General features: G+C 42.4%; 1 protein-coding gene across 4 annotated transcripts in view; it reads right to left on the minus strand.

The window, feature by feature from the left end:
- LOC124606742 (ankyrin repeat and BTB/POZ domain-containing protein 2) overlaps positions 1 to 25,292 on the minus strand; it is a 651,374-nt gene that overhangs the window by 132,847 nt on the left and 493,235 nt on the right. For all 4 annotated transcript variants that reach the window (XM_047138777.1, XM_047138776.1, XM_047138775.1 and 1 more), the window contains one exon: positions 19,871 to 20,016. In XM_047138777.1, the coding sequence (XP_046994733.1) occupies positions 19,871 to 20,016 (146 nt within the window). The remainder of the gene's footprint in view (positions 1 to 19,870; positions 20,017 to 25,292) is intronic.

Genomic DNA, 25,292 nt, shown 5'->3' on the forward strand with positions numbered 1-25,292 from the left:
GAGTGATGTTTAAATGCCTCCGTGCAAACTGTAAATAGTTTAATCTTGTGGTCCCTATGGAGATGACACATATGGGGCTCTAGTATATTCCTAGATTCCTCACTTAAGATCCTCAAAACTTTATAAAGAGACTTTTGTGGGATAACAGGCATCTAACTTCAAGTGTCTGCCTATTCAAGGTTTTCAGAATTTCTGTGATACTCTAATGTGAGTCAAGCAAACCCGTGACATTATTTGTATATATTCAGTATTTCCTGTTCGTCATATTTGATATATGTACCAGACACTTGAGCAATGCTAAGATGGGATGCAGTTTCCTCTGCATACTGACTGGATTTCCAGAGTATCCCACTAATGATCCAAAGCCTACCACTTGCTTTACTCATGATTTTGTTTATGTGATCATTCCACTTACATTGCCACAATTTTTTACATCAAGTTATTTGTGTGAGTTGACTCATTTGCGTTGCATTGCTACTGTGGTCATAAGATACAACTTTTTTGTGTTTTGTCTAGAGCACATGCACACGCACTCACACAAACACAATGTGCACGCACGCGCATTTGCGCACGCACACATGCACGCGCACACACACACACACACACACACACACACACACACATGTAAAACAACAGTTCAGTACTATTCTGTGGAAATACTAGCCAACAGCACCATCTGATGTCTCTCCTGACATTTCATCCAAATTTAAGGTTGTGCTATAACAACTCACCTGTGATTGGTTCAGATTCTGCCTTTACTTTTTAATCTAAATGCATACTCCATAAACCATTGTGGAGTGCATGGCAGAGGGTACTAATGGTAAAAATGTTAGGGTTTCTTCATGTTACAACTGTATATAGAGTGTGGAAAGAATAACAGCCTAAATGCCTCTGTGCATGCTGTAATTATCTCATTTTGTTTTCACAGGTCTTACAGTGGTGATTTCTAGGGGGCTGAAGAATATATCTACATTCTTCAGTTAATAATAGTTCTCGAAATTTGGTAAGGTTTTGTGGGATAATTTGCATATGTCTTTAGGAGTATGCCAGTTCAGCATTTTCAACATTTCCATCAAACTCTCCCATGGGTCAAACAAACCTATGATCATTCATGCCATCCTTCTTTGTGCACATTCAGTATTTCCTGTTAGTCCTATTTGGTATGGACCCTACACATTTGAGCAGTCTCCTTCATAAACTGACAGCATTTTTTCAAAATTCTACCAATGAACCAAAGTCTGTTACCTACCGTACCTATGATTAAGCCTATGTGATCATTCCATTTCATATACCCACATATTGTCACATCCAGGTACTCATTTGAGTTGGTTGATTCCATTTGTAACTCAATGATGATGTAGTCAGAGGTTGCTACATTTCTCCACTTTGGAAAATGTGCAACTTTACATTATTGTACACTGCAAATTGACAACCTTTATACCTCCTTGAAATCTTATGACTTTTTGAAAACTGTTACAGATAAATGTATCATCTGCAAAAAGTCTCAAGTTACTATTGATATTCCCCACTAGGTCATTAACATGGAGAGCAAACATAAATGTATCTGCATTTCCCTGATGAATCTACCATTGTGAACATTATGTAGCGGGACTTTGAATTTCGCCGTGCTACACTCGTTCCCTCAGATAAAAATTATACCGTCGCAGCGGTATGAGCGCTCGACGGCAGAGAGAATACAAAAACTGTAACTCTTTTTTGTTTTGTATCCGTTTCTTTATTGTCTCTTGAGAGCGGAAGCTTAATGCAGGCATGATCTGATGAAGACGAAAAAAACTTATTAATGTGTAGACATATTGTGGAAGTTATGACATTTGGAGGAGGGAAGCAAATTAAACTAAATTGTATTTAATATCAAGACGGTTTTGTATACATTAGAAATTCCTGGGCAATGAAACTTATTGCAAGATTTCGGAGCAGACTTTTCACGCAGAAATGAAGTAGGAGATTTTGGAAGACCTAGACGCCGCACGAAAGAAGACATGTTAACATGGTAAAGAATGAACTCTTATCTACGCCATTTCCCCCTGTTAGTCACATTTGTTATTCTCTGTCTTTTTTCAAATAATTTTTGTAGTGGAAATTGGTTTGACTTTTGCTCAGAAATGCCACAAGGACCACCCCAACAATAGCTTTTCCGAATCACTCAGTCCGATAACTTTTCTGTTATTTCTTTCATTCTTTCCCTTTTTCACGGTCATTTACGATTTTAAAACCCCCTTTTTATTCACCATCTCTTCCCACATTTTCAACCTTTTCTTCACTTTTTCTTTTTATTAACCACTACAACTGGCGAACGTGACAGGACGCAATTTTCAGATGTGTCATTTTTGAGCAAATTTGAAACTTTAATTTGTATTTTTTTCCAACAGAGAATAACCAAAAATCCTGAAGTTTAAAGGGTAACTAAAACCAACTTTATTGTACCTAAGCAAATGATTATACAACAATATTGTAAAGAATTTTTGTAACTAATTCAATCTGTTTTTCTTTTCATGGCATATATTGATGCAAAACTGTTATTTTGAGACCTTTTGGTGATTATCCGATGGAGATGTATTAAGAAAATCCATATTTTGACGAATACAATCTATGCAGAATTGATTGACCAGCCGCTGCAGGACAGAAAATTTAATGGTGAGTCACACAATTATGTTTCATTCAAACATTCAATAGCCAACTGCAGAATCCATTTTTCCCTTTCCATACATCCTGTAGTCTTCTTCTAGATTTTTCCAAAATTATCTATCTCTATTGTAGTTTGTGGTAATTATAGTATTGTTGTAGCATAAAAAGATCGTGAATTTGATCGCCAAACAGTCATTTGTTAGGAAAAATTTTGTCCGCCTGCTGCATCTTTCTCAACCATTGTTTGCAATAGAGCAATCATTTACATTGACGAGAAAATATTTCAACCTAAATTTGAGTCAAATCTTTATTAATCAGACTTATATTATTCCCTTTTTGACTTATGATTATACATCCTATTACAATGGAACGCGGTAAGGTAGAGATAGTTTCGGCATATGAGTTAAGTGAACTAGATTCATCGTTCAACCAACAAGAAAGTCCGCGTTTCCCTCCATGGACGAGTTCACAGATCAATGCAATGATTTTGCCTCAAACTCGCAACATTTGTGATAATACACAGATGGTGACTTTAAATGACGAAATGTGGAATGGATGCGGGACTAGACCGTCAGCGCCATTGTTAACATCAATGTCAGAACCGAATATGAGACAAATTCAGCAATGTGACACAAATCGGACACATGAAACTGACAAACTGGACCGACTATTAGAGTTATTTGCAGACATGAAACGAGACGTTAGTCAGAAAATTGACATACTATGGCCGAACATTTTGAACGAACGACAAAACAGATAACAGAATTAAATACCACCACTCAACAGCTCAGCCAGCGATTTGACACATTGTCCGACCGAGTCACAAAACAGGAAGAAACTTTGGCTACATTCACACATGAAACAAAAAACAATATCACCCGATGTGAGAATCAGTTAACTCAAATAGTTAATGTGCAGCAGGAAGTGAACACCCGTGTGGAAGAGTTAGCTCAGGCCCACACTTCAGCTAGCTCCACCCAAGAAAAGCTGACTGAAGAAGTGGGAAATATTACCCAACAGCTCACAATGGTAGTTCTTTAACAAACCCATCTCAAAGAAAAGATAGAAAAATTAGAAGATTGAGCAGACCTCGCGTCACTAAACAACGACACCAACATGGCCGAGAGAATTGTACATGAATGGAAATTGTGTGATGACTATCTGGACAAAAGACTTGAAACAGTTACACAGGACATACTTTCAAAAACAAAGACACATGTTAAAGATGAGACAAAACACATAGAAGATGAAGTGACAAGATTACGAGACAATGTTGTGCTGTGTTTGGCAATTGGTACAAACGCATCATCAGGGAACAACAAAACAGCTAAAACCATGGCTAATGACACAGACAGAACACCTATTGTGGAATCACCTATTTCCAGTCAAAATTACAATGTGCTGCTTTCTTTTCCACCAAACGAGCAATATTACGGTACGACACCTAAAGTAGCAAGTGACTCAAACCACGTCAATAGAGTTATGCCAACTGGCATGGCCGATGACACGTTTGTAAGGCATGGGTATTTCCAGACATTTTCCAGTGAGGACGTGCACAAAGTCCACCCTATTGTGTTTATTAGATCATTTGACAGTGTTTTTCCACGTAGTTGGTCGGAAGTTGATAAAATCAGATACGTCACCAATCTCATGAGAGGACGAGCGGCTAAGTGGGGTGCCGCTATGAAGCGGCGGTGTCTTACATTTGAACAGTTCAAACAAGCCTTCTTGGATGAATTCTGGTCTGAGAATGAGCAATAGAGTCTAAGGAGAGAAGTGTGCAACCCCGAGACCTATGACTCTAAAAAAGAGACATTAAGACAATAAGAAACTTCCTGGCAGATTAAAACTGTGTGCCCGACCGAGACTCGATCTCGAGACCTTTGCCTTTCGCGGGCAAGTGCTCTACCACTGAGCTACCGAAGCACGACTCACGCCCGGTACTCACAGCTTTACTTCTGCCAGTACCTCGTCTCCTACCTTCCAAACTTTACAGAAGTTCTCCTGCGAACCTGCAGAACTAGCACTCCAGAAAGAAAGGATATTGCGGAGACATGGCAGCGGCGGTGTCTTACATTTGAACAGTTCAAACAAGCCTTCTTGGATGAATTCTGGTCTGAGAATGAGCAATAGAGTCTAAGGAGAGAAGTGTGCAACCCCGAGACCTATGACTCTAAAAAAGAGACATTAAGACAATAAGAAACTTCCTGGCAGATTAAAACTGTGTGCCCGACCGAGACTCGATCTCGAGACCTTTGCCTTTCGCGGGCAAGTGCTCTACCACTGAGCTACCGAAGCACGACTCACGCCCGGTACTCACAGCTTTACTTCTGCCAGTACCTCGTCTCCTACCTTCCAAACTTTACAGAAGCTCTCCTGCGAACCTGCAGAACTAGCACTCCTGAAAGAAAGGATATTGCGGAGACATGGCTTAGCCACAGCCAGGGGGATGTTTCCAGAATGAGATTTTCACTCTGCAGCGGAGTGTGCGCTGATATGAAACTTCCTGGCAGATTAAAACTGTGTGCCTGACCGAGACTCGAACTCGGGACCTTTGCCTTTCGCGGTCAAGTGCTCTACCACTGAGCTACCGAAGCACGACTCACGCCCGGTACTCACAGCTTTACTTCTGCCAGTACCTCGTCTCCTACCTTCCAAACTTTACAGAAGCTCTCCTGCGAACCTGCAGAACTAGCACTCCTGAAAGAAAGGATATTGCGGAGACATGGCTTAGCCACAGCCTGGGGGATGTTTCCAGAATGAGATTTTCACTCTGCAGCGGAGTGTGCGCTGATATGAAACTTCCTGGCAGATTAAAACTGTGTGCCCGGCCGAGACACGAACTCGGGACCTTTGCCTTTCGCGGGCAAGTGCTCTACCACTGAGCTACCGAAGCACGACTCACGCCCGGTACTCACAGCTTTACTTCTGCCAGTACCTCGTCTCCTACCTTCCAAACTTTACAGAAGCTCTCCTGCGAACCTGCAGAACTAGCACTCCTGAAAGAAAGGATATTGCGGAGACATGGCTTAGCCACAGCCTGGGGGATGTTTCCAGAATGAGATTTTCACTCTGCAGCGGAGTGTGCGCTGATATGAAACTTCCTGGCAGATTAAAACTGTGTGCCCGACCGAGACTCGAACTCGGGACCTTTGCCTTTCGCGGGCAAGTGCTCTACCACTGAGCTACCGAAGCACGACTCACGCCCGGTACTCACAGCTTTACTTCTGCCAGTACCTCGTCTCCTACCTTCCAAACTTTACAGAAGCTCTCCTGCGAACCTGCAGAACTAGCACTCCTGAAAGAAAGGATATTGCGGAGACATGGCTTAGCCACAGCCTGGGGGATGTTTCCAGAATGAGATTTTAACTCTGCAGCGGAGTGTGCGCTGATATGAAACTTCCTGGCAGATTAAAACTGTGTGCCCGACCGAGACTCGAACTCGGGACCTTTGCCTTTCGCGGGCAAGTGCTCTACCACTGAGCTACCGAAGCACGACTCACGCCCGGTACTCACAGCTTTACTTCTGCCAGTACCTCGTCTCCTACCTTCCAAACTTTACAGAAGCTCTCCTGCGAACCTGCAGAACTAGCACTCCTGAAAGAAAGGATATTGCGGAGACATGGCTTAGCCACAGCCTGGGGGATGTTTCCAGAATGAGATTTTCACTCTGCAGCGGAGTGTGCGCTGATATGAAACTTCCTGGCAGATTAAAACTGTGTGCCCGACCGAGACTCGAACTTGGGACCTTTGCCTTTCGCGGGCAAGTGCTCTACCACTGAGCTACCGAAGCACTACTCACGCCCGGTACTCACAGCTACCGAAGTACCGGGCGTGAGTCGTGCTTCAGTAGCTCAGAGGTAGAGCACTTGCCCGCGAAAGGCAAAGGTCCCGAGTTCGAGTCTCGGTCGGGCACACAGTTTTAATCTGCCAGGAAGTTTCATATCAGCGCACACTCCGCTGCAGAGTGAAAATCTCATTCTGGAAACATCCCCCAGGCTGTGGCTAAGCCATGTCTCCGCAATATCCTTTCTTTCAGGAGTGCTAGTTCTGCAGGTTCGCAGGAGAGCTTCTGTAAAGTTTGGAAGGTAGGAGACGAGGTACTGGCAGAAGTAAAGCTGTGAGTACCGGGCGTGAGTCGTGCTTCGGTAGCTCAGTGGTAGAGCACTTGCCCGCGAAAGGCAAAGGTCCCGAGTTCGTGTCTCGGTCGGGCACACAGTTTTAATCTGCCAGGAAGTTTCATATCAGCGCACACTCCGCTGCAGAGTGAAAATCTCATTCTGGATTAAGACAATACTTTGAGAGGTACCTAGACAAGACACTGTACTGGTCCAAACCAGCCGACTTGCCAGCGATAATTGATACTTTAAAGGGCCACTTACCCTTTCCATACCGAAACAGATTAATAGGAGTACCGGAGAATGACATTAAGACTTTCTTAAACTTCTTAGATCAAATGGACATAGTTTACAGAGGCGATTCATGCCATTCAAATTTTACTCATATTAGTAAACAAAATCAGCACCCACCCCAAAGGAACCGTAGTGACGGTGGTTGGTGAAACCATCCGGCCGCGCCGCGACACAATACGATGCCTGCGCGCGTAACATATTCAAATAGAAACATGTATGACAGTAGCAACAACCGCAGAAATTTGTGGAATAATAATAACAACAATAATTATCACCCATATCAAAATGGTAACTACAAGCAAAATGAAAATCACAGACAGTACAACAACAGCAATAGGAGACATGAGAATTACCGGTACAACCCAGGCTACTTTGACAGGAACATGCCATATAACAGACATAATTACCACCAAAACAATAACAACTCCAACAATCACCGACAGAATATGTGGAACATACAAAATTAATGCATGTGAAATCATAACCCTTCACAGAATCCGCCGCCGTTCCCCAGTACAGTCATGCACTCCTAGCCACAAAGCAGCAATAACAGTTGTGGCGTGCCATCAGCTGATGCGTGGGCACCAACCGGCCAGAATGTAAACATAGTGGAGCTGGTCAATGAACCCGGCCAAACACAGCAGATGACGGAAAACAGTCGACGACCGAGCTAAGCGCTCGTGCTTCAGTCGTGGGGTGTTGTAAGAGTGCAACAGCTGAGACGGTTTGTTTCCTCAGGTACGATGACAAAATGACAGCAGAACAGAAATTAACTGATGAGAAAAACATTAAATCAGACAGTTGTGTTAAAGAATTCATACAAGCTACAGCATGGGTTAAGCTTAACGATTATGATGTACAAATTCTATTCGCTGCAAGTGTGATGTCAACTGCATTCTATAATGAATTGAAACAAATTATAAACATACCTACATTACCTATACAGAAGTGCCACGTGGTTAGTGCCACAGGTACTAAATCTAAGAACATATGCATGCAAGCCCTTGTTAACTTCACATTTTCCAATACACAGTTCAAGTGTGATTTTCTGATTGTAGACAAGCTCATCGTACATTGCATCCTAGGGATGGATTTCTTGAATGAACACAAAGCAATCACAGATTTAAGTAATGGCATATGTCAATTATCTGTAGGAGAACAACTAATTAATGTTGAACTTAACAAGACGATTGAACCACGACAAAAACATTACGAAGTAAGTCAATTTCAATGGGTACATCCTACCATAGTTAGTGTATGTAATTTAACACTTGAAGATTCAGACTATCAGGAGATTGAGCAGGATTTATTATATTCAGGTCCTTTCAGAATAGCAAGCATACTTCAGCCAGGTTGTTACTCCCTAGAATACCCGTTATCTCACAAGCCGAGGGGGCTGCATCCCCACAGACATTTGAAACCCTTTGTGCACTAAAACAACATAATATAATGACAACTAATTTGAACATCAGCAAGTCGCTGTGAAAACGAGATCATAAATATTTGTATTGAATACACGAACATTAAGTTATACAGCCTAAGAAAACAAACGTTAATTTATGGAAATTATATACTGCAGTTACACCTTTACACATAATTATGAAGAGAATGTAAAACCAGGTGAGTACACTTACTGAATGAGGAAAGATATTCATATAGAAATGAGATCTACACAGGTTACGTTTGTTGTTAATTGTAAATTATAAAGTGAATCAACAATTAGTTAGCCTAGTTATTTCAAGGAACTCTAAAGACAGGAGATAATAGCTATTGAGATCAGTAATGACATAGGTATGTAGCAAAATGAATGACGATGTAAGAATGAGTTAATATTTAAGTTAATATAAGAAGGTAAGTTACTGTGAAGTAGTTGATGGAGACAAGAGATTATTTGAGGAAAATATTATTGGAGTTTTATGAGAATGGAAGTGCCAAATGGTCCCATGTATGTGATATATTAATGTTTGATGAGGAATATGTTTAATGTATAAGGATATATATATTACGATAAATATGTCAGTAAGGAATGAGTGAGAATGTTTTGGTAATATTGTGCTACATAGAGAAGTGAGTAAACAGTCTACATCTTTAAGATTACATAAGAATTTCAGTTTGAAAGAAAACATTTGTGATGAGTTAGAACACGTGAGCACAAGACGTAAAATGTGAATCTATTTTCAGTGCCCTCGAAAATGAACGAATGCAAGAAAAGCAGTGTGAACGTAATGATGATTACAGCTGTTGAAAGAAGTGTAATAAGAATGTAACTTGTAAACACATTAGCTTTAATTTATTTCAGAGGTGTAACTTAGTAACCTTTTGTTAAGTTTTGTTAAGCCATTGTGTGGAAGAAAACTTTATAGTTCGTGTTCAGACAGGAGAATGATATTTTAAGGAACTTGAGTTGAAATATAGTTTTTACACAGCTCTCTTGTGAATACATTTGTAAAAAAAAAATTTTTTACGAAAGTGAAATTTAGTGCCATGTTAGCCTTTATTATACTTACACATGACAGAAAACCCTGAGGAAGCAAAAGATAGGAGAGTTATTAAGGCCGTTTTGCGACTCGTACAACACCTCCACTTAAGCGAACAGATGACAAAATTACATCTACGTTGAAGACAACATTTGACTTTTCAGGCTATGCAAGGTAAGTGCTAAGGAGCAGTGACCACCCGTGCAGCCGACGTCGAGCAACGGACACTGAGAAAGAGACATTTTACTGTCAATTATAATACTGTTTTTTATTTATGTTTTATAGAAAGAAATGATATATATACACAACATACATGATGTTTAACCTTCATTAAAGTAGAAGAAAGTTCATGGTTGAGCACTTGAGAGGAAATTTGATACATTATTATATAATACACAATATGAGAGAGAGAATCTCTGTGAGATATTTTTTCCATTTGTATAGACGGTATCCGCAAGAGGTGGAGATATCGAGGAAGTACTGAGCAGATATGCGATTTACTCATGCAAGGATTTGTTACGGTATAATACACTTAGTCATATGAACAGTCAGAACACAAACAGAGAATCTGTCATGATGTTACACTACACAGATTTGACGTAAGAACAGTTACATTTACCCATGATTTGGTAAATTGTAAGCACCTACTTTCACACACCCCTTGAAGGTGATGCAAACGTTATAATGTATTATGTTCTCTTTTTATGTATTAGCTGTAGGATTTGGTAGTTTATAGGTAGTGAATATTTTCTTCCAGTCTATCTTTCTTTCTTTCTTTCTCCATTACCCTACCACCTCCTGCAGCTGGGTATTGTTTGTTTATGGAATGTAAGAATATACTGTGTGGCAGTAAACTTTCAGGTATGAATAAAAAGACATGAATAGTGATGGCATTACAAGCCTGGTCAACCACTATCCAAGATTTGGAATCAAAAGAAAGGAAGAAATAATAAATGAAGGAAAGCCCGTGCTCTAAATATTAAGTCTGATATCCCTTGGCATGCCCAAACCTGAAAAAAAAAAAAAAAAAAAAAAAAAATCAATACCCCAATAAAAGAAAACCAATGGGACTTAGTATAATTTTTTAGTGTAAATATTTCACATGTATATTCTTGTAAATTTATATGTATTTGTATATATGTTAAAACTTTGCATATTGTCAACATATTTTGAAATGTGACCACAAAATGTAAGTTTTCATAATTAAACATGTAAACATGCTGGGACACAGTGAACTTTGTTAAAATGTAAATATGGCAAAAAAAGTGTTGCAAACTGTGTAAAACTGTGTATGTTATAAACGACGAAATTTGTGAAACTTATGGTGCATAAACCAAATAACTGTTTGTAAACCGATATAAACTGCAATTTACTTGGACGATAATGAGGATTTTCACACTGCAAATGAACGTTTGTTGGCAAGTGTAAACAACTTGATGAAACACCTACCTTTGCGAACATCGATGCTATTGTTCCTGGCCAGCCTTCAGATGCTTTGAAGACAATAAACTCAGCACCTGTTGTAGGTCATGTGGAGGCTAAAAACTACATCGACCATATATGCCCCGGGAACAACAGTCATGAGAATGCACAAGGACCTGGAGTGTTGTGTCATAACAGAAGACATGGACATTGCTTCAGATCACACACACGCTCAATCTTATGGTGTCTCCGGACTTAACACGCCATTTATGCTGGAATAACAACTTGCAATGAACACTATGTGAAAGTCAATACTGTTCAAGACTGTCATAACACAGTGATTTTGAAACTGCCGCACGCGAAATTCAATGATGCTATTGCGCATGCACAAAGACTACGTGCTGCCAGAGATGCATTGGGAAACCAACGCTGGAAGCACACAACATTAACTGTGCTGGCAAGCAGCTTGCTCAAACACACACTATGTAAATGTATGTATATTAATTTTGTAAAAAGGATGAAAACTGTAACAATTGTAGTTAGTATATAGGTTTAGAAAGTGTAGTTATTGACAAAGATTATCCCCTATGAATGCACGTGGCCTTTCCTATGAAAATATGTATATATCGACAACAATATAATAGAGGGAAACATTCCACGTGGGAAAAAATTATATATAAAAACAAAGATGAGGTGACTTACCGAACGAAAGCGCTGGCAGGTCGATAGACACACAAACAAACACACACATACACACAAAATTCAAGCTTTCGCAACAAACTGTTGCCTCATCAGGAAAGAGGGAAGGAGAGGGGAAGACGAAAGGAAGTGGGTTTTAAGGGAGAGGGTAAGGAGTCATTCCAATCCCGGGAGCGGAAAGACTTACCTTAGGGGGAAAAAAGGACAGGTATACACTCGCACTCACGCACATATCCATCCACACATACAGACACAAGCAGACATATTTAAAAGACAAAGAGTTTGGGCAGAGATGTCAGTCGAGGCAGAAGTGTAGAGGCAAAGAAGTTGTTGAAAGACAGGTGAGGTATGAGTGGTGGCAACTTGAAATTAGCGGAGATTGAGGCCTGGCGGATGACGAGAAGAGAGGATATACTCAAGGGCGAGTTCCCATCTCCGGAGTTCGAATAGGTTGGTGTTGGTGGGAAGTATCCAGATAACCCGGACGGTGTAACACTGTGCCAAGATGTGCTGGCTGTGCACCAAGGCATGTTTAGCCACAGGGTGATCCTCATTACCAACAAACACTGTCTGCCTGTGTCCATTCATGCGAATGGACAGTTTGTTGCTGGTCATTTCCACATAGAATGCATCACAGTGTAGGCAGGTGAAACCTCTGTCCTATCCAAAGGCCTCACCTTCAGCCGCACTCCCAGATTCAATCAGACAGCCCTCGTCAAAGATTTACTGTCCTACACTCGTACTCTCTGCTGGAAGTATCACTTTGCCATGAAGAAATATGATCCTAATCCTACTCCTAATGATCCGACTCCCCAAGACACCATCCAAATTGAACCCTGCCTGGAACAGTTCCGTCCTCCGTCACAGCGGGACCCACCTCCTCTTCCTCAAAATCACCCTCTCCAAACCTTCCAGGAATTTCTGACTTCCAGCCTTGCATCTCAATCCTTCTTAAAAAACAATCCTACACCCAACATCACCACTGCTGAAGCCCAGGCTATCCGTGATCTGAAGGCTGACCGATCCATCGTCATTCTTCCGGCGGACAAGGGTTCCACGACCGTGGTACTTGATCGTCGGGAGTATGTGGCTGAGGGACTGCGTCAGCTTTCAGACAACACCACATACAAAGTTTGCCAAGGTAACCCCATCCCCGATGTCCAGGCGGAGCTTCAAGGAATCCTCAGAACCTTAGGCCCCCTGCAAAACCTTTCACCTGACTCCATCAACCTCCTGACCCCACCGACACCCCGCACCCCTACCTTCTACCTTCTTCCTAAAATCCACAAACCCAATTACCCCGGCCGCCCCATTGTAGCTGGTTACCAAGCCCCCACAGAACGTATCTCTGCCTACGTAGATCAACACCTTCAACCCATTACATGCAGTCTCCCATCCTTCATCAAAGACACCAACCACTTCCTTGAACGCCTGGAATCCTTACCCAATCTGTTACCCCCGGAAACCATCCTTGTAACCATTGATGCCACGTCCTGATACACAAATATTCCGCACGTCCAGGGCCTCGCTGCGATGGAGCATTTCCTTTCACGCCGATCACCTGCCACCCTACCTAAAACCTCTTTCCTCATTACCTTAGCCAGCTTCATCCTGACCCACAACTTCTTCACTTTTGAAGGCCTGACATACCAACAATTAAAGGGAACAGCCATGGGTACCAGGATGGCCCCCTCGTACGCCAACCTATTCATGGGTCGCTTAGAGGAAGCCTTCTTGGTTACCCAAGTCTGCCAACCCAAAGTTTGGTACAGATTTATTGATGACATCTTCATGATCTGGACTCACAGTGAAGAAGAACTCCAGAATTTCCTCTCCAATCTCAACTCCTTTGGTTCCATGAGATTCACCTGGTCCTACTCCAAATCCCATGCCACTTTCCTTGACGTTGACCTCCACCTGTCCAATGGCCAACTTCACACGTCCGTCCACATCAAACCCACCAACAAGCAACAGTACCTCCATTATGACAGCTGCCACCCATTCCACATCAAACGGTCCCTTCCCTACAGCCTAGGTCTTCGTGGCAAACGAATCTGCTCCAGTCCGGAATCCCTGAATCATTACACCAACAACCTGACAACAGCTTTCGCATCCCGCAACTACCCTCCCGACCTGGTACAGAAGCAAATAACCAGAGCCATTTCCTCATCCCCTCAAACCCAGAATCCCCCACAGAAGAACCACAAAAGTGCCCCACTTGTGACAGGATACTTTCCCGGACTGGACCAGACTCTGAATGTGGCTCTCCAGCAGGGATACGACTTCCTCAAATCCTGCCCTGAAATGAGATCCATCCTTCATGAAATCCTTCCCACTCCGCCAAGAGTGTCTTTCCGCCGCCCACCTAACCTTCGTAACCTGTTAGTTCATCCCTATGAAATCCCCAAACCACCTTCCCTACCCTCTGGCTCCTATCCTTGTAACCGCCCCCGATGCAAAACCTGTCCCATGCACCCTCCCACCACCACCTACTCCAGTCCTGTAACCCGGAAGGTGTACACGATCAAAGGCAGAGCCACGTGTGAAAGCACCCACGTGATTTACCAACTGACCTGCCTACACTGTGATGCATTCTATGTGGGAATGACCAGCAACAAACTGTCCATTCGCATGAATGGACACAGGCAGACAGTGTTTGTTGGTAATGAGGATCACCCTGTGGCTAAACATGCCTTGGTGCACAGCCAGCACATCTTGGCACAGTGTTACACCGTCCGGGTTATCTGGATACTTCCCACCAACACCAACCTATCCGAACTCTGGAGATGGGAACTTGCCCTTCAGTATATCCTCTCTTCTCGTCATCCGCCAGGCCTCAATCTCCGCTAATTTCAAGTTGCCACCACTCATACCTCACCTGTCTTTCAACAACTTCTTTGCCTCTACACTTCTGCCTCGACTGACATCTCTGCCCAAACTCTTTGTCTTTTAAATATGTCTGCTTGTGTCTGTATGTGTGGATGGATATGTGCGTGAGTGTGAGTGTATACCTGTCCTTTTTTCCCCCTAAGGTAAGTCTTTCTGCTCCCGGGATTGGAATGACTCCTTACCCTCTCCCTTAAAACCCACTTCCTTTCGTCTTCCCCTCTCCTTCCCTCTTTCCTGATGAGGCAACAGTTTGTTGCGAAAGCTTGAATTTTGTGTGTATGTTTGTGTTTGTTTGTGTGTCTATCGACCTGCCAGCGCTTTCGTTCGGTAAGTCACCTCATCTTTGTTTTTATATATAATTTTTTCCCACGTGGAATGCTTCCCTCTATTATATTGATATCATTAATTTGAATCCAACAATTACGTTTGTTATTGTCACTGTTGCATTTCGAAATCTTTTCTGTCGTCTTAATTTCCTCTTTCTGTTTTTGCCAGTAGTTTCACTTTGTATTCACCTTCTCCTTTTTACCGTAATCTGCTACACTATTTTATCCCGCATATATATACTAAATAATACGTAACCCACTTCCAAACCATAACCAAAAAAATTTTTTTTTTCCGCTTTCAGCACTACCACCGCTGTAATATCCACAGTTTCTAGTTCACAAACAGCTCCTTTCACCTTTTAAACAACCATTTCGGCCAGTTCTAATAACTTTCGCTTTATTTCCATTTCCGTTTTTCCCACATCACTTATAATTTTTAGCCGCTTCCCACAGGTTTTAACGTCATTATTTCTTCGTCAGACAATTGTTAGCCTCATTTTCATAATCTGCCACCACAATACCACTCCTTTTAATATACTACACGCAGTTTTTTCGAAATTTTCCCGAATTTCTCCGTCCTTTAACGTGTTTTGGCGGCAACACAACCACCTAACCTTTATGCACATCGTTGTCTATCAACCCAAGTCCAACATAGCCCAGCTGTAACCAACACCTTTTCGCCTTTCTTCATTCCAGATCTCCAGTTACTTTCCGGTTCACCTTTATCTCTCCCCATATAGTTTTATTTTCATTTTCATTTCACCTCATGTTACACTTTCCACCTTCTAATACCATGTCACCCTCACAACACCCCCACAACGACCCCTTTAAGTTTTATTTACATTCCCTCCGCAAACATGCCTTCGCCCTAGCCAGATTACGCTCCCATATTCTATTTTCTCAGGCTTGTCTGACATTTGGCATCACCCCCAAAGGCCTCACACTTAAAGTTCCCATCTCTGGCTGCAACCCTTCCTTCCATCAGTCCCTATACCAGTTCCAAACTGAACAATCCATTGCCCTCACCCACCTAATCCTTCACCTACACATCAACTCAGCCAATCAACACACCCGTCAACTCCTATCCTTAATAAAAGTCCTTAATCTTTCCTCTCCCACATCCACACCAGCTGTTCAGAGCATCCTCCTACAGGCCAACCGTAAATTAGAACAGCATGCCACCCTCCACCTCAAAAAACTATCCAATCTCCTGGTTTCCCACCTCCGGAAAGGCAACTCACTCACCCTTCACAACCTTTCCAGCAAACCTCAACCTCCTCTCATTGCACACAAACCCAGTCTCTCCCATCTACTCAATCTCCCACTTCCAGCTCCACTCCCTCCAAAACCTCAAAATTCCGATCAACACAATCTGGAACCACAACACCCTAATTCAGTAGTTAACCTTTCCTCCAAACCTCTCTCCCAATCCGAAACCTCTGTCCTATCCAAAGGCCTCACCTTCAGCCCCACTCCCAGATTCAACCAGACAGCCCTCGTCAAAGATTTACTGTCCTGCACTCGTACTCTCTGCTGGAAGTATCACTTTGCCATGAAGAAAATTGATCCTAATCCTACTCCTAATGATCCGACTCCCCAAGACACCATCCAAATTGAACCCTGCCTGGAACAGTTCCGTCCTCCGTCACAGCGGGACCCACCTCCTCTTCCTCAAAATCACCCTCTCCAAACCTTCCAGGAATTTCTGACTTCCAGCCTTGCATCTCAATCCTTCTTAAAAAACCTTAATCCTACACCCAACATCACCACTGCTGAAGCCCAGGCTATCCGTGATCTGAAGGCTGACCGATCCATCATCATTCTTCCGGCGGACAAGGGTTCCACGACCGTGGTACTTGATCATCGGGAGTATGTGGCTGAGGGACTGCGTCAGCTTTCAGACAACACCACATACAAAGTTTGCCAAGGTAACCCCATCCCCGATGTCCAGGCGGAGCTTCAAGGAATCCTCAGAACCTTAGGCCCCCTGCAAAACCTTTCACCTGACTCCATCAACCTCCTGACCCCACCGACACCCCGCACCCCTACCTTCTACCTTCTTCCTAAAATCCACAAACCCAATTACCCCGGCCGCCCCATTGTAGCTGGTTACCAAGCCCCCACAGAACGTATCTCTGCCTACGTAGATCAACACCTTCAACCCATTACATGCAGTCTCCCATCCTTCATCAAAGACACCAACCACTTCCTTGAACGCCTGGAATCCTTACCCAATCTGTTACCCCCGGAAACCATCCTTGTAACCATTGATGCCACGTCCTGATACACAAATATTCCGCACGTCCAGGGCCTCGCTGCGATGGAGCATTTCCTTTCACGCTGATCACCTGCCACCCTACCTAAAACCTCTTTCCTCATTACCTTAGCCAGCTTCATCCTGACCCACAACTTCTTCACTTTTGAAGGCCAGACATACCAACAATTAAAGGGAACAGCCATGGGTACCAGGATGGCCCCCTCGTACGCCAACCTATTCATGGGTCGCTTAGAGGAAGCCTTCTTGGTTACCCAAGTCTGCCAACCCAAAGTTTGGTACAGATTTATTGATGACATCTTCATGATCTGGACTCACAGTGAAGAAGAACTCCAGAATTTCCTCTCCAATCTCAACTCCTTTGGTTCCATGAGATTCACCTGGTCCTACTCCAAATCCCATGCCAATTTCCTTGACGTTGACCTCCACCTGTCCAATGGCCAACTTCACACGTCCGTCCACATCAAACCCACCAACAAGCAACAGTACCTCCATTATGACAGCTGCCACCCATTCCACATCAAACGGTCCCTTCCCTACAGCCTAGGTCTTCGTGGCAAACGAATCTGCTCCAGTCCGGAATCCCTGAATCATTACACCAACAACCTGACAACAGCTTTCGCATCCCGCAACTACCCTCCCGACCTGGTACAGAAGCAAATAACCAGAGCCATTTCCTCATCCCCTCAAACCCAGAATCCCCCACAGAAGAACCACAAAAGTGCCCCACTTGTGACAGGATACTTTCCCGGACTGGACCAGACTCTGAATGTGGCTCTCCAGCAGGGATACGACTTCCTCAAATCCTGCCCTGAAATGAGATCCATCCTTCATGAAATCCTTCCCACTCCGCCAAGAGTGTCTTTCCGCCGCCCACCTAACCTTCGTAACCTGTTAGTTCATCCCTATAAAATCCCCAAACCACCTTCCCTACCCTCTGGCTCCTATCCTTGTAACCGCCCCCGATGCAAAACCTGTCCCATGCACCCTCCCACCACCACCTACTCCAGTCCTGTAACCTGGAAGGTGTACACGATCAAAGGCAGAGCCACGTGTGAAAGCACCCACGTGATTTACCAACTGACCTGCCTACACTGTGATGCATTCTATGTGGGAATGACCAGCAACAAACTGTCCATTCGCATGAATGGACACAGGCAGACAGTGTTTGTTGGTAATGAGGATCACCCTGTGGCTAAACATGCCTTGGTGCACAGCCAGCACATCTTGGCACAGTGTTACACCGTCCGGGTTATCTGGATACTTCCCACCAACACCAACCTATCCGAACTCTGGAGATGGGAACTTGCCCTTCAGTATATCCTCTCTTCTCGTCATCCGCCAGGCCTCAATCTCCGCTAATTTCAAGTTGCCACCACTCATACCTCACCTGTCTTTCAACAACTTCTTTGCCTCTACACTTCTGCCTCGACTGACATCTCTGCCCAAACTCTTTGTCTTTTAAATATGTCTGCTTGTGTCTGTATGTGTGGATGGATATGTGTGTGAGTGTGAGTGTATACCTGTCCTTTTTTCTCCCTAAGGTAAGTCTTTCCGCTCCCGGGATTGGAATGACTCCTTACCCTCTCCCTTAAAACCCACTTCCTTTCGTCTTCCCCTCTCCTTCCCTCTTTCCTGATGAGGCAACAGTTTGTTGCGAAAGCTTGAATTTTGTGTGTATGTTTGTGTTTGTTTGTGTGTCTATCGACCTGCCAGCTGTATATATTGACATTTAGGTATATCTATTATATTGTTTGCTAGCCTGCCACGCTAAATGTTTTAGCGTGACAGTCAAGGGGGCGATGTAGCGGGACTTTGAATTTCGCCGCGCTACACTCGTTCCCTCGGATAAAAATTATACCATCGCAGCGGTATGACCGCTCGATGGCAGAGAAAATACTAAAATTGTAACTCTTTTTTGTTTTCTATCGGTTTCTTTATTGTCTCTCGAGAGCGGAAGCTTAATGCAGACGTGATCTGATGAAGACGAAAAAAACTTATTAATGTTTAGACATATTGTGGAAGTTATGACATTTGGAGGAGGGAAGCAACGTAAAATAAATTGTATGTAATATCAAGATGGTTTTGTATACATTAGAAATTCCTGGACAATGAAACTTATTGCAAGATTTCGGAGCAGACTTTTCATGCAGAAATGAAGTAGGAGATTTTTGAAGACCTGGACGCCGCACGAAAGAAGACATGTTAACATGGTAAAGAATGAACTCTTATCTACGCCATTTCCCCCTGTTAGTCACATTTGTTATTCTCTGTCTTTTTTCAAATAATTTTTGTAGTGGAAATTGGTTTGACTTTTGCTCAGAAACGCCACAAGGACCACCCCAACAATAGCTTTTCCGAATCGCTAAGTCCGATAACTTTTCTGTAATACGAAGTCTGATTTGCATTTCTTTCATTCTTTCCCTTTTTCACGGTCATTTATGATTTTAAAACCCCCTTTTTATTCACCATTTCTTCCCACATTTTCAACCTTTTCTTCACTTTTCTTTTTTATTAACCACTACAATTAGAAAGTGGAAACAGAAGCAGAACATTCATATATACAAGTAAAAATTTAGCACCAACATAATCCATGCAATACACTCAATTAAAAGACAACATACTTGTTAAGAAGCCGATTCATACTTCATACGTGCATTCACAAAAATTATTTTCACAGTACCTTTGGCAGACAGAATATTTGCACATAAGTTTGAAACTTACTCATGGATAAATTTTCCCAGTCTCACATCAGCCATCCAGCGCTGAAATTTGCCAACAGATAACTGCAGACCAGCTCGGCATGACTTGCTCTGCTTGAGTTGTGAATCACCAGATACGGCAAACATAGCAGCAGCGCGCAGACAAGCCTGCAATAATGCATGCAGCCTGTTATTTATATGCTGTGAATAATTTATTATGAAGTATTTCATATCTTTGAACACTGAAGAATTTGTTATAATGACTTTAATTAGCCGTTTTCATTTATCATCTAGCTAAAATATAAAAGTATGTTACTTAAGAATTTAGCAATGATTGCTTGCATTAAGTTGCTTTGTCAAATATTTGATTACAACTGAAATTTATTACTGGTTCACATTTTGCAGTTGAAATAGGCATTATAAATATCTTTGGATTAAAGGAGACCACTTGTAGAAAAGCAGAACCACTGAGATATCAAGAGGCACTGTCAATAGCCACACACAAAAGAAGAAAACTTTCTAGCTTTCGGAGTTATCCTTAGACGAACTAGAGTAAAATACAGACAGAAAACACAAGCACACGCATAGATGCCTCTGCCCCTATGTGATGCCTGTTGGACTAACAGTGCCAATCTTTGTTTCTCTGCAGGTGGACTGGTTGTGGCGCAGGTGGACTGGGTGCAGGGGGGGAGAGGTGTGAGGCAAGGAGAGGGACTGGGGAAGACCAGTGTAGCTAGCGGCTCAGAGGGAGGGGTGGCATGTATATGGGCTAGGCATGTAATGATGCATGATTGTGTGGGCTGGCGGGGGAGTGGTGACATTAAACTGATGTGGAGACGTAAATTGGGAGGGATTGTTGGGATGGAGAGAGGGGAAACTATTGGGTGGAGTGTACAGGGACAGTGGGTTACCCGAACTGAGGCCAGGATTATTAGGAGAGCAGAGAGGTGTTGTAAAGATAACTCCCATGCATGTAGTCCAGAAAATCTGGTAGTGGAGGGAAGGATCCAGATGGTCCGGGTTGCGAAACAGACACTAAAATTGAGCATGTTGTACTCAGCTGCATACTGTGCTACAAGATGTTCTTGGCAACAGTCTGGCAGTGGTCATTCATCGTAGTGAACAGCTGGTTGGTAGACATATCAACATAAAATGCTGTGCAGTGTTTGCAGCAGAGTTGATATATGACATGTTTGGTTTCACAGGTGGCCCGCCCTCTGATGGGATGGACAAGCCTGTGACTGGTCTGGAGTAGGAGGTAAGCTATGACCCCTTTGGCAATGGTTAGGAGCAGGAGTGGCATAAAGATGGATCAGGATGTTGTGCAGTTTGGAGGGGCGATGGGACACCACTTTAGGAGGAGTGTGAAGGATCTTGGGTAGGATGTCCCTGATTTCAAGATAAGATGAAAGATAATCAAAGCCCTGGCACAGTCTGTACTTCAGTTGTTCCAATCCAGGGTGATATCAGCTGCCAAGGGAGGTGCACCTTTGTAGCTAATTCTTGGTGTTAGTGGGAGGACTGCTGTGTGTGTGTGTGTGTGTATGTGTGTGTGTGTGGGGGGGGGGGGGGGGGGGAGGGAGATGAGAACAGGTATACCTTTGATGAATTTTATAGAATTGTTAATATTCTGTCCTATCCATGAAATCAGAGTTGCTGTAGCTTTGAAGGTGGAAATACTATCTCTTATTGACAAGGTAGGAAAAAGAAGATTGCAGTTTACCGTAAAGAAGACATGTCAAGTTGCAGATAGGCACAATTAAAAGACACTTACATACAGCTTTCAACTACGCCCTTCATCAGTAAAAGAGAGACAGACACCCAGCCCAAGATGCTGCAGCTGGCAGTAGTGTGTGCATGAGGTGTGTTTGCTTGTGTGTGTGTGTGAACGGTGTGTGTTTCTCTTTTACTGCTGATGAAGGCTGTGGACGAAAACTTTATGTAAGTGTCTTTTAATTGTGTCTGTCTGCAACTTGACATATCTTCTTTACAGTTCTTTTCCTACACTGCTGATATTCCTCCCCGGAGTTTCCATTATATGACTATCTCTTATTGATATAGAAGAACTTTGGATGCACTGTTTATGTGAGTCACATTGCAATGTGTCTTGCTGTCTGCTTCTGTAACTATGGGAGATCAGGACATAGTTTTAAAACTAATGTTACAAATGTTGTGTACCTCATATGAACTAGATTATTCAACATAATTATTATGGGGAAGAATTAAGAATGTTTAATTATAAAACCTTAGTGTATAAGTATTATGTTAATTACTTTATACTTGAATATGACTCAATAATCTACAGCCATGTTAACTAATTCTTTTGTCACTTCTTGGCAGAACAACATAACCATCTATGAAAAACACAATAATTGTGAGTGTTCTACAGAATTAATTTATTTTGTTAACCATTTCTCAGCTTACAAGACCATCATCAGACTAATTGACTATTGTTGTCAAAGAAGGTACAATATTTGGGAACAACACTGAAGAATACTATCTATTCCAGTGTTGCTCCTGAATGTTGTACTTTCCTTGACAACGATGGTCAGTTAATGTCTGATGAGGGCCTTGTAAGGCAATGATCACAGTGGTTCTGACATCAGGAGATTCTGCCTATGAGTGACATCGGCCAAAGACTACTGATCTTTTCAAATCAATACACCAGTATGTGTGCAGTATCATTGTAACCAATAAATGTCTGTACATACAGACATCAGATGGCAGTAGGTGGAATTTAGACCAATTTGATTTCTTCAGTCAAGTTGGTATATGGTCCTACATGAAAAGCACGAATTGTGAGAAATTTTTAAGTTTAGACCAAAAGAAATAGGAGTCTGTGGCTCCTGAGAATAAGTAAAATAATAACAGGAATATTTCTCCACATTTTGGTCCCAAATCGCCACTTTATTGGAATGCACAAGCTTTGAACAACTTAAAGATTAAATAATAATTTTTTGAATGTTATCTTATGTTACATTATGCATGTTCTGTGGGTGTCTTGACATTTCAGCCTATGACTATATTTTATGCAGCACAGCATCTACAATACAAACAAAACTGTACCAGAAATTTCTGGCCTAGACCTAAAAAAAAAAGATGGATTCATGGGAGAAAGGTGGCATGTGTCTGTTTTGATACCTGAAGTTACTGTAGTATTTTTACTTTGGGAAGAGATGGGTGGGCATTAGCTGTCTAAGAAGAATTATTATTGCTTGCTGGTGTTTTTATGCCAGTAGAGTGGTAATTATGTTATATAAAGTGGTTTGCAAATGTGGTGTATGTGTTTCCACTGTTCAGTGCTTTAATGATTTAGACTAACTTATTCTAAAATTTATGTTTGTCTCTCACACATATGCTGAAGGAGAGTCATTGAAGGTTAATTCACCCTTGTCTATTTTGCTGAATTTAATCGAAGTTGTGCAGAGTGTTTGAAATTTTGCTTTTCAATGTCACCACAAATTGCCTTGAGTATGTAACACAACATTTCTATCTTCAACACATATATACCATAAAATCCGTCTGGTTATTTGAATAACTGGGGGAAGAGTGTACAGCACTTACCATGTTCTTTCACGACAGACATAGCTCATTCACACACACGGCATCTTTTTAACAGCAAAATGCAGCACTCTCCTTCAAGCAGGCAGAGGCGTGTGGCGTCCACCCCACTTAAGAAGGTTAAAATAGATTCTAACCTCCTTGACAGAATAGTCTCTAATCTAACTTAACCTCCTTGATCCCTCCAAAAATTGATGAAGGAGATGAGATGCAATGTCTGTTGGCTAATGTAATTGGGTGATCACTGATGACAATGCCTGCCAATCCTGGTCATTGTTACTGTGAACACAGCCTAAGCCAAAAACTGGTTAATAAAATAAATTAAATCTGTTCAAAAATGGTTCAAGTAGCTCTGAGCACTATGGGACTTAACATCTGAGGTCATCAGTCCTCTAGACTTAGAACTACTTAAACCTAACTAACCTAAGGACAGCACACACATCCATGGCCGAGGCAGGATTCGAACCTGTGACCATAGCAGCAGCGTGGTTCTGGACTTAAGCGCCCAGAACCACTCGGCCACAACGGCCAGCTATTAAGTCTGTAAAACATACACAATATTGCATTTTTCATTTACAATGTATAGACAAGTTAGTGGGTTCCAACCCGTAACTGTTGTTGAGAAAGAGAGAGAGAGAGAGAGAGAGAATGCTCAATGTTCCAGAAGTGCAGCAGATCATTGTCTATTACCATATATCTGGGCACCTGCCAGTCATCTTCAGGTGATGGTGGTGGTTAGTGTTTAACGTCCCATTGACAACGAGGTCATTAGAGACAGAGCGCAAGCTCGGGTTAGGGAAGGATTGGGAAGGAAATCGGCCGTGCCCTTTCAAAGGAACCATCCCGGCATTTGCCTGAAACGATTTAGGGAAATCACGGAAAACCTAAATCAGGATGGTTGGAGACGGGATTGAACCGTCGTCCTCCCGAATGCAAGTCCAGTGTGCTAACCACTGCGTCACCTCGCTTGGTCATCTTCGGGTGAGCCATTAAAGGTTGATCATGACAGTGTTTTATATAACCTTGGCTAGCTTATAAGTGGTTTGCCAGTGAGTCAGCAACTAACGAGGCAAGTATTTAACAAAGGTTAGCATTGTATGACTCCACTGAATCATATTAAACAGACAGCAAAATGAAATGGTGGAATACTATTGATGGTGATTATCGAACCTGCTTCCCTAACTGCAACTTTCTCCCAGTGTCTCCACATAAATAATAGCTTACCCTTGACCATGGCAGCCTCAAAGAATGGAATCTACAACAAATGTCAGCCAGAAAGTGCTTGGAGAATTAGATACAGAGAAAAGGCCACAGAAAATAGCAGTGCGGCAGAAAGTAAATTAATTTTTAAATTTATTAAAAAGTCAATTAATTTTTAAATTTATTAAAACCATAAAAACAAAAGAAATTTGTGGCAACCTTTACAGAGTGGAAAAATGCCACTCTGCAAGGCCAGATTTGTCTGTAGTAACTGCCTGTCCTCCAAAGGATTCTGAATTTATAAAAGAAGGATACAAAAGATGAACGAAAAGTTTTTCCAGTCTCTAGGGTGTTCTAAATGGTGAAAATTGTGGGAAACTGCTCTGAGAAAATGAAAGGAGATATTGATTGACCACTAGATTTGAATGCAAAGCATTCTGCAATTCTTACTGAAGTAGCATCGGCATACAGTCTGTGGTCTCCTTACAAAGCAGGCTGCTTATGCACTGAATTTCAGTGACTGTGGTAGTTGAGCGCATCCTCTCACAACATGACTGGATTGAAACCATGATTACTCTTTGCAGATCTGTCCAAGGTGACAGAGGTTAGAACATGCTGCTATCTGAGATGGCTGTAGAATTCTGCATCAATCTTCACAAACCATTCAAAACCAAATGGATGAC

This window comes from Schistocerca americana, chromosome 3 (assembly GCF_021461395.2).
Source record: "Schistocerca americana isolate TAMUIC-IGC-003095 chromosome 3, iqSchAmer2.1, whole genome shotgun sequence".
NCBI lineage: Eukaryota > Metazoa > Arthropoda > Insecta > Orthoptera > Acrididae > Schistocerca > Schistocerca americana.